The following is a 10,394-nucleotide window of genomic DNA, read 5'->3' as shown; positions in this document are numbered from 1 at the left end:
AAACCAAAAAGTACCTAATTTCATCTTCATAGTTTTCTACCATGGGCTTTATCTTCACACTGTATCTAGTGCTACTCAATCCCCCATTATTTGTACCTAAGCCATATTACTTTAACATTGTAATCTTAGATATCATTTGATATCATGGTTGTTGTATTGAGTGCATTTTCTACTGCATTATTCCTTGAAACTTTTCCTCAAAATGATCCTCATATTGTGCTTCAGTGAACCAATGTATAACCCTGAAATGCTATTCTCATGTATCTAGTAATCCTTGTTTCTCTATTGTGTATTATTCTGATCTGCTTTTGTGTCAATATTTCTTCAAATTACCTGTAAACATTTTTGTTGATTTTACTGTAATTATTTTACTTAAAATTATCTGTACCTGTAAAGAAAAGCTATAAAATACCTGGTAACATTTTTTATCAATTTTACTGTTAATTTATAAAAAAAAAAAAAACTGTTAGTCTAAAGACTTACCCGAAACGCTATGCGTGCTAGTGGCTTTACAAGAATGTTAATTCAACTTATTTTCTATATTCTCTGTTAACCTCCAGTGTAACTTCTTGTATAAAAATAAATAAAAATAAAATAATAAAAATAACAAAACTATTTATGATGGGTTCAAGCGACGATTGAGTAGTGCGCATAGCGTCCCTCACCTGTGACGTCACAGCGTCATCCGCCGCCAGGAACATCAACAAAGCGGTCAGTTTGTGGTCCGTGCAGTCAGCAAGAAGACAAACGCTTCATGCAATCACGCAAATATTATCGTAAGTAAACACTTATATTTTATAATATTATTAGATTCTGGTGCTGGCTATAGTGCTGGTGTATTAAGAGGTGAGGAGCAGTGGTGGTGTATTGAGAGGTGAGGGGCAGTGGTGGTGTACTGAGAGGTGAGGGGCAGTGGTGGTGTATTGAGAGGTGAGGGGCAGTGGTGGTGTATTGAGAGGCGAGGGGCAGTGCTGGTGTATTGAGAGGTGAGGGGCAGTGGTGGTGTATTGAGAGGTGAGGGGCAGTGGTGGTGTATTGAGAGGTGAGGGGCAGTGCTGGTGTATTGAGAGGTGAGGGGCAGTGGTGGTGTATTGAGAGGTGAGGGGCAGTGGTGGTGTATTGAGAGGTGAGGGGCAGTGGTGGTGTATTGAGAGGCGAGGGGCAGTGGTGGTGTATTGAGAGGCGAGGGGCAGTGGTGGTGTATTGAGAGGCGAGGGGCAGTGGTGGTGTATTGAGAGGCGAGGGGCAGTGGTGGTGTATTGAGAGGCGAGGGGCAGTGGTGGTGTATTGAGAGGCGAGGGGCAGTGGTGGTGTATTGAGAGGTGAGGGGCAGTGGTGGTGTATTGAGAGGCGAGGGCCAGTGGTGGTGTATTGAGAGGCGAGGGGCAGTGTTGGTGTATTGAGAGGTGAGGGGCAGTGCTGGTGTATTGAGAGGCGAGGGGCAGTGCTGGTGTATTGAGAGGGAAGGGGCAGTGCTGGTGTATTGAGAGGCGAGGGCCAGTGCTGGTGTATTGAGAGGCGAGGGCCAGTGCTGGTGTATTGAGGCGAGGGCCAGTGCTGGTGTATTGAGAGGCGAGGGCCAGAGCTGGTGTATTGAGAGGCGAAGGCCAGTGCTGGTGTATTGAGAGGAGAGGTACTGTGCTGCACATACAGTATATAAAAACAGCATAATATTTTAATCACAAGCGGGGTTTCCTAATGGCTCCTTGAGACTTATGTGCAAAGTACTTAACCCAGTTATAAGTTCCAAATCATGTGGTGTCGTATTATTAAACATCTCTTTAGAAAGCTGATTTATGTTATTTCTTAGTGTTCACTACTACTAGGTAATGATAAATATATATCTCACTGATATATTATTAATTATATTCAGCTATTGCAGATGATTTTGATGCTGCAAACCGGAGATGCATAGCTGCGGAAGACACGTCTGAAGTGGAAACTTAAAACGAAGCTTCAGATATGAAGCAAAGAATGTCAAGAATAACAAATGTAAGCATTGAAAACCTAGTTCAGTAATGAAAAAAATTAACAAAATTGACATACTGTGCATTATTTCATCTCATTATCAATCATATTTAATGATTTTTTTTTATGGAGTAATCTTTGCTATGTTGATAGTGCTCGTTGTGTGTCTGCAGGTGCATTCATTGTGTGTATGATGCCTGGTGTTAAAGTATTATTTCTTACTCGTTCATGCTCTCATTTATACGTTTGGCCTCGATGAGGTTCAGTCTTGTGTCTGGTGTGTGGCACGTTTCTGTTGAAATGTAGTCTTTTCGAGACTACATTTCAAATATTACCTAACATACATGGCTACTCCCTCTCCTTGTCTAATATATCTATCTGTGTGAAATAGATTAAATCCATTTATTTGATATTCATCTAATAGTTCTCTATTTTCTACATTCATCCATGTTTTGGTAAGTGCAATAATATGTATTGTTTCATTGCAGATAAGAGATTCCAGATTTCCAAAGTACTGAAACGCACACCATACAGGCTTGGTGGATCTCGGTGCAAGGTAAAATAATTTATTTACTTGTACAGTATATATTTTTAGCTAATTATCAGTATATAAAACCACAGTACTTAATTTTATCAGTGTCAAAGACACAATTACATCTTACTCATAAATACCATTATATACCTCACTTGTGGTAACATATACACACATTAAGTGTATTATGTAGCATTATCTGTAATCAACTGATTTTCAGAGCTGCTCATTACAAAATATTCTTTTAAAAAAGTGTTTCTTAACAATAGGAGCATTTCATTACAATATATCCATAATCAACTATATCAAACCCTATTACAGGTAAAACCAGTAGGCATTCTACTGTATTTTATCAAAACCCTATTAGAATAATAGATCTTGTAATGATTTTGCAAAAATAGTGCCATTTACTATTTTTAAAATATTATTAAAAAAATTACCGATATGGTGCATTCGGATGACAAACCAAATTTTTCACTTTTGACAATTGAGCACCTGCCACATCCAGATTCCTGGGAGGAAAGGAAGGACGATCTTTGGAATCATTACCTAAGTAGACAGGAAAGCTCATTTATCAAAATAAATTAACATTATACATATTTTGATCAGAATAGAAAATATCACGGAAACTCCAAAACTCGGAAAAATCCAGATGACATCTATAAACAAATCCCCTTTTCCTAGTTCTGCATCTCTCCTTTGGAATAAATTTTGTTGTGCCTTTATCATATTTTTCACAAAACTTGACATACATCTCATTTACTTCATGTCCTAACGGCAAGTGTTTGTCAAATTCCTTAAGGAAATATCTGAGTTCCCCATAATGACCTCTCCACAAATCAGGTTTTTCAACTGCTTCAAGCTTATTTTCTAACAGATTATAATGCATTGCATACTTTATTCCCAAAAAGACATGGTCACTTTTACCCAAGGGAGAGAGGTACTGAATGACAAATATCTCTCCCTCTTTCCTTGTAAATATAACATCCAGAATGGAGGGAACATCCTCTTCCCTCATCCTCGTAGCTTGTTTAACATGTAGAAACATAAATGTTTACAGGATGAGGTTTACAAATCTACAAGTCCAAGAATCCTCTGTTCTAGCTTAGCAAAGCTTAGCTTAGCCTACTATATTGAACTTTAACTTTATAACAAAACCAATCAAAAGGGTTTGCAATAATATTAGTTGAAAAATTCTACCAATTTTTGTTTTTCAGTGTTAATAGTAAAAATGCTTATGTTTTTATTGTTAAATTTCAAAGTAATATCAGTTTGAAGATATTTAAGAATAAATATGGCTAGGTCCCTTTAGTGTATAAATGTATATTATCCACCAAAAAATTCACACAAACAAAAATTGTTAATTGTAACTAACTTTTTCTAGTATGTGTCCTGAAGTAAATTTCTATCAAACCTCACTGGAAAATTCATTGGGGTTGTATGTTTATTGTTAGTATGATATACAGTCTACTGATCAAGTGAACTAGGTACTATTTATCATCCAAATGCACCAATATGTCTTCATTCTTCCCAGATGAAGGAACTAGGTAACGTTCATCATCTGAATGCACCATCTGCAATGCATCATCTGAATCCTTTCCCACACTCATGACACACAAGAGGTTTATCAGCTGTATGCACAATCCTGTGAGTTTTTATAAGTCGCAGATGATTGAATCCCTTGCCACACTCAGGACATTCACGAGGTTTATCATCCGTATGCACAGTCATGTGACTAATTGTACTAGAACGTTTCCCAAATTTTTTCCCTGCATTCAGCACACTTGAAATGTTTAGCACCTGTTTGTAGTGTCCTATGCACATTTATATATATATATATATATATATATATATATATATATATATATATATATATATATATATATATATATATATATATATATATATATATATATATATTAGTATATTTTGGTAGCAGTCTTTCCTGTAGACATATATTATTAAATATGACCGAAAAAGTAAGATTAATAATTCTAACACGAATTTTCTCAATCTTTCGTACATTACGCTTCACTGTTGGAGGTAAATCAAAAATCACTTCTCCAAAATTCATTTTTATTTCTAGTCTGACGCGACACGGGCGCGTTTCGTAAAACTTATTACATTTTCAAAGACTTCACAAATACACAACTGATTAGAACTTACGTATTCTCTGATTTTATATCTACATTTGAGTGAGGTGGGAAGGGTGATGTGGCATTAACACAAGACAGAACAAGGGGGGATATTAATAGGGTATTAAAAGTATCAACACAAGACAGAACAGAAACAATGGGTATTGAATAGAAGTGTTTGTAGAAAGCCTATTGGTCCATATTTCTTGATGCTTCTATATTGGAGCGGAGTCTTGAGGTGGGTAGAATATAGTTGTGCAATAATTGGCTGTTGATTGCTGGTGTTGACTTCTTGATGTGTAGTGCCTCGCAAACGTCAAGCCGCCTGCTATCGCTGTATCTATCGATGATTTCTGTGTTGTTTACTAGGATTTCTCTGGCGATGGTTTGGTTATGGGAAGAGATTATATGTTCCTTAATGGAGCCCTGTTGCGCTCCATTAAGGAACAGGGCTCCATTAAGGAACATATAATCTCTTCCCATAACCAAACCATCGCCAGAGAAATCCTAGTAAACAACACAGAAATCAACGATAGATACAGCGATAGCAGGCGGCTTGACGTTTGCGAGGCACTACACATCACGAAGTCAACACCAGCAATCAACAGCCAATTATTGCACAACTATATTCTACCCACCTCAAGACTCCGCTCCAATATAGAAGCATCAAGAAATATGGACCAATAGGCTTTCTACAAACACTTCTATTCAATACCCATTGTTTCTGTTCTGTCTTGTGTTGATACTTTTAATACCCTATTAATATCCCCCCTTGTTCTGTCTTGTGTTAATGCCACATCACCCTTCCCACCTCACTCAAATGTAGATATAAAATCAGAGAATACGTAAGTTCTAATCAGTTGTGTATTTGTGAAGTCTTTGAAAATGTAATAAGTTTTACGAAACGCGCCCGTGTCGCGTCAGACTAGAAATAAAAATGAATTTTGGAGAAGTGATTTTTGATTTACCTCCAACAGTGAAGCGTAATGTACGAAAGATTGAGAAAATTCGTGTTAGAATTATTAATCTTACTTTTTCGGTCATATTTAATAATATATATATATATATATATATATATATATATATATATATATATATATATTATATTATATTATATATATATATTATATCATATATATATATATTTACGAAACGCGCTCAAGTGTCGCGTCAGACTAGAAATAAAAATGAATTTTGGAGAATTGATTTTTGAATTACCTCCAACAGTGAAAAGAAATGTACGAAAGATTGAGAAAATTCGTGTTAGAATTATTAATCATACTTTTTCGGTCATATTTAATAATATATATATATATATATATATATATTATATATATATTATATATATATATTTATATATATTATATATATATATTATATATATTATATATATATATAAAGGCGGTACATTAGGTTTATTTGAGTACATAGCATTGATGTTTTTAAATTATTGTAAAGCAATTAACACCCATAGAGCTTTGGGCAGGTCCTAAATCAACAGATAATTTTAAGTTGGCCTGGTTGGTCCGTGAGCCCGGTTTGTCCGGCACTTATAATATTAATATTTATTACACGTATAATATTTGACTGGCAGTCTGTCCATGCAATGTTGCAAGGCTCTTGGTTTCTTAGATTTGCCAACAATTACTCATGTGATTGTCTGTTCCGTCAGCATTCGCACACATCATGGCCAAGAGCCTGTCCTTGTTGACCTTACGTCCTGGCACACAACCCTCACTCCTCATTGCTAGAGATTTTTCTGGTAAACTCTTCCAATACAACCCAGTTTCATCTGCATTATAAATTTGATATGAATATAAATTATTTGCCACAATGTATGCTCTTAATTTCTGTTTAAATGGTTCTACACTGCTTTCATCTGCACTCAATTTTTCACCGACAATTTTCCTCTTCACAATATTGTGCCTACCCTTGAACCTTGCAACCCACCCTTCACTCGCTTCGAAATTCTTTATTCCAAGGCTTGCAGCAAACCTGCTTGCAGTATTTTGCATTTCTGGCCACGAATTGTCAGGCCAGCTGTGCAGTGCTGAGCAAACTACTTGTACACAGCCTCATCCAACTGTACATGCGTCAAAGTTTTCAGTCTTTCTACCACACCCTCGGCTAGTGCTTGCACCTTCACTTTTACAGGTTGAAATGAATTTTATAAGTTATTCTTTTTGTTTCCTTATATCAGAAACAGTACTAGTGCCTATATTAAATTCCTTGGCAACACTTGAGGTCGACCGGCCATTTTCACAAAGTTGTATAACACGTAGCTTGTCCTTAATTGTTAGGACAACCTTCTTCCTCTTAACATCTCCAGAACGATTCATGCTGCTACCAGACATAGTCTTCGTCAAAAATGTTCAAAGTTACTATGAAAATAAAAAAAAGTTATTTAAAAAAATATTTCACTAATGGTGCAGCACTGTGGTGTAACATGAGGGTAGAGAGCACGAGGCTTGACCAGGCCTAGACGGGTCCAGTCGGGGCAGGGAGGAGGCACGTTATGTAGGCCGCCAGCAGGAAAAAAAAATATTTTTGAAGAAAACTTCAGCCTGTGCAAATTGTTTTTAGGAAACTTGCATGATATTTTTTTTTTACATAATTACTAGTATTTCCTTTGACTTTGGCTATGATGAATTGTTCTAAAATCGATGGTAATTCCTGTACTGTAGTCTATAGGCCTCTCCCCCATCCAACCCTTATCCCCCCAGGTGGTCCCTCCCAATGCTCCCCTCTCTCCCGACCCCACCCCCTCCTACACCATGCGCCTTGAGCCACAGGCAGACGGGATTAATGCGGTACGACCTGCCTCATGGTTTTCATATACGGACAATTCCATGATTATCCGGCTGACTGTCCAGATAGTGTAACATCGGCAGCAAATTAACCGGCTCTGATATTTTATCCGGCTAAACCAAATACAAATACAGTATCCACTCAATTTAACGGCCTCTTTTATACCGATCTGCTGGTATTAACGACCGGTTTGGGAGCCCAGTAGCTAGAGCCTGCTATACCGGTCTGCGGTCGATATTACCGACAGTCGGTATTGGGTTTGTTGTGGCATCAGCGTCCCCTCACATGGCGACCAGGCCGCCACCGACCTGGATCGTCCAGAGTCATATATTACATCTTAATTTTCTTTTAAAATGATTCACTTTAATGAAGAAAATTGTAAATTATTATTAATAAAATATTTTGAAACAGTTTTTATTAAGCAAAAGTCTTTGTTTTCTTATTAAATACCTTTTATAGTATGTATAGGCACTAGGTATTTTTTTTCCCACGGACCTAGTATGTACTCCGACGGGCCATGTGTTCCCATTGTTTACCGTGAACTCGCGCGGCTAGCTTCAATTGTGAAGGATATTACTGTACTGTAATTGTGATCTTTTTAATTTACAAAATGCCAAAAGTTACCCAAAGGAAGCGCCTGACGGTTGCACAGAAGCTGGAGTTAATTAAGAAACTTGATAAAGGATATTCTCATGCACGAGCAGCAGCAGAGTTTAACATCGGGAAAAGTACAGTAAGTGACATCAAGAAACAGAAGGATACTCTATTAAAATATGTGAGCACAACAGAGTGTGCTACTTCTGGTGCTGCATGTTCGAGAAAAACAGTAAAGTCTGGTCAGTATCCACAATTGGATGCTGCAGTGTATAAGTGGTTTATTCAGCACCGCACAATTGGCATGGCAATAAGATTTGAAGAGCTTAAAGTTGCAGCAAGTAAACTTGCCATTCAATTAGGTATAAAAGATTTCAGTGCAAGTGATGGGTGGGTTGGAAGATTTAAGGCTCGGCATAACATTTCAAACACCAAAAAAATTTCTGGTGAGGCGTCAAGTGCTGATCCCACTAATGTTGATTCATTCAAGGCTAAATTAAACGAGTACATTGTCAGTAATAATTTAAGGAAATATCAAGTATATAATGCTGATGAGACTGGGTTTATGTGGCGAGCTGTACCAAGTACATCCTTAACCAGTAGGATGCAGGAAAATATTCCTGGACGAAAGATAAGCAAGGAACGGCTCTCAGTCTTGCTTTGTGCTAATGCTGATGCCTCTCACAGGACAAAATGTGCCGTGGTAGGCAAGTCTAAAAATCCTCGAGCCTTAAAAAATATAATGCAGGCATTACCTGTAATATATTACAATTCTAAGAAATCATGGTTTAATCAAATAATATTTACGGACTGGTTTGAAAATCACTTTTGCAAAGAAGTCAGAGAATTCCAGATCAACAAATGTGGAATAAAGGCCAGTGAGGTTAAGGCATTGTTGCTGCTAGATAATGCTCCTGCTCATCCCATTAGCAAGTTAATTTCAAGGGATGGCAGAATAAAATGCATGGCACTTCCACCAAACACAACATCCTTGATCCAGCCCATGGACCAAGGTGTTATCCTTGCTGCTAAACGTATGTACCAAACAGCAATGCTTGAAGATGTTTTAGTTGTTTTACCTAGCGAGGAAGATGAATTGACAGGAAAGGATACAAGGGCTCAAAGAACACTAGAAAATCTAAAAAAGTACACAATCAGGGAAGCAATATTCCACTGGGCTAGGCTTTGGAATAAAGTGAAAGAAACCACACTAACAAATTCATGGAAGAAACTGTTAACAGAGAGGCCTAGATGTGAAGCAGCAGTATCTGATAGTGAATTCGAAGGTTTTGAAAATGAAGCCAATGATTTTGAAGGGTTTGAAGAAACGATCCGAACAATGTTGCTCCAAGCTGGTCAGGGTGTACAAGTGAATGATATCAATGAATGGTTAGAAAATGATTACGATCCTGGTTATGAATTGTTAACTGAAGAACAGATTGCGCAAAGTGTTCTCGGAAATGACTCTGATGACTCTGATGACTCTGATGATGACTCGGACGATGTTGGTGAGGCTCTGCCTAGAGGTGTCGGATATCAGAAAAGATTGGAACAAGTTGAGGAACTCATTGAATATTCAATAAAAAGTAAACATGAGGTTATTGGAAATTTTTATGTACACCTTACAGCCTTAAAGCAATGTCTCAAAACGTTAGCCAGAGAAAATCAGATTCAGACAAAAATAGATAAATTCATGATTTCAACGGTTCGTGAAAAATCTTCGTCGACAAGCGATGCTGCACCCGTCGATGCTGAATTACCATCGACAAGTCGTGGAGCATCCGCCAGCAATGAATGCTCTACAAGCCATGCTGCACCCGCCGATGCTGAATTCCCATCGACAAGTCGTGGAACATCCGCCAGCAACGAATGCTCTACAAGCCATGTTGCACCCGCCGATGCTGAATTCCCACCAAGTCGTGACAAGTCATCCACTAACGATATAAAATATGATTGAAAGGCATATAAATTAGTGTAAAAAGTATTGATAGAGTACAGTATTGTAAGTGTTAATGATTAATTAAGCCTAGACAAAAAGATACTGTACAGTGTAAATATACAGTAGAAATAATTGTCAATAGTGAAGTAGAATTAGAACTCATGTGAATTAGTAGTAAGGCTAGCTGTTGTGTGAAGTGAGTGCCTGAAAATAATTGTACATATAAAACAAGCGCTGCAGAGGATGACGTAATCATCACAGCTTCGTAATCTTCAGCTTCATTAAAAGTAAGTCAATTTACCAATTTTATTATAGTATTACAAGATATTAATTTTTTTTTTTTCAACAAAAGCTACATATTAGTCTCTGCAAATGTATATTCTATCGTCAGCAGAGAAAAGGTGAGCTCAAAATATTT

General features: G+C 37.3%; 1 protein-coding gene and 1 long non-coding RNA gene across 2 annotated transcripts; both read left to right on the top strand.

Annotated features, from left to right (window-relative positions):
• Positions 1-655: 655 nt before the first annotated feature.
• Positions 656-2,654, top strand: LOC123753338 (uncharacterized). Its single transcript, XR_006772277.2, has 3 exons — positions 656-776; positions 1,883-1,992; positions 2,457-2,654. It is a non-coding gene; the product is annotated as an uncharacterized lncRNA (long non-coding RNA).
• A 5,687-nt stretch (positions 2,655-8,341) lies between these two features.
• On the top strand, positions 8,342-9,994 carry LOC138363975 (tigger transposable element-derived protein 7-like). The gene has a single exon (XM_069323427.1). The coding sequence runs from the start codon at positions 8,342-8,344 to the stop codon at positions 9,992-9,994; it is 1,653 nt and encodes a 550-aa protein (XP_069179528.1).
• The last annotated feature ends 400 nt before the right edge of the window (positions 9,995-10,394 follow it).

Source organism: Procambarus clarkii, chromosome 12, assembly GCF_040958095.1.
Source record: "Procambarus clarkii isolate CNS0578487 chromosome 12, FALCON_Pclarkii_2.0, whole genome shotgun sequence".
In the NCBI taxonomy this organism is placed as follows: Eukaryota; Metazoa; Arthropoda; class Malacostraca; order Decapoda; family Cambaridae; genus Procambarus; species Procambarus clarkii.
This window is presented reverse-complemented; position numbering and strand designations above follow the sequence as displayed.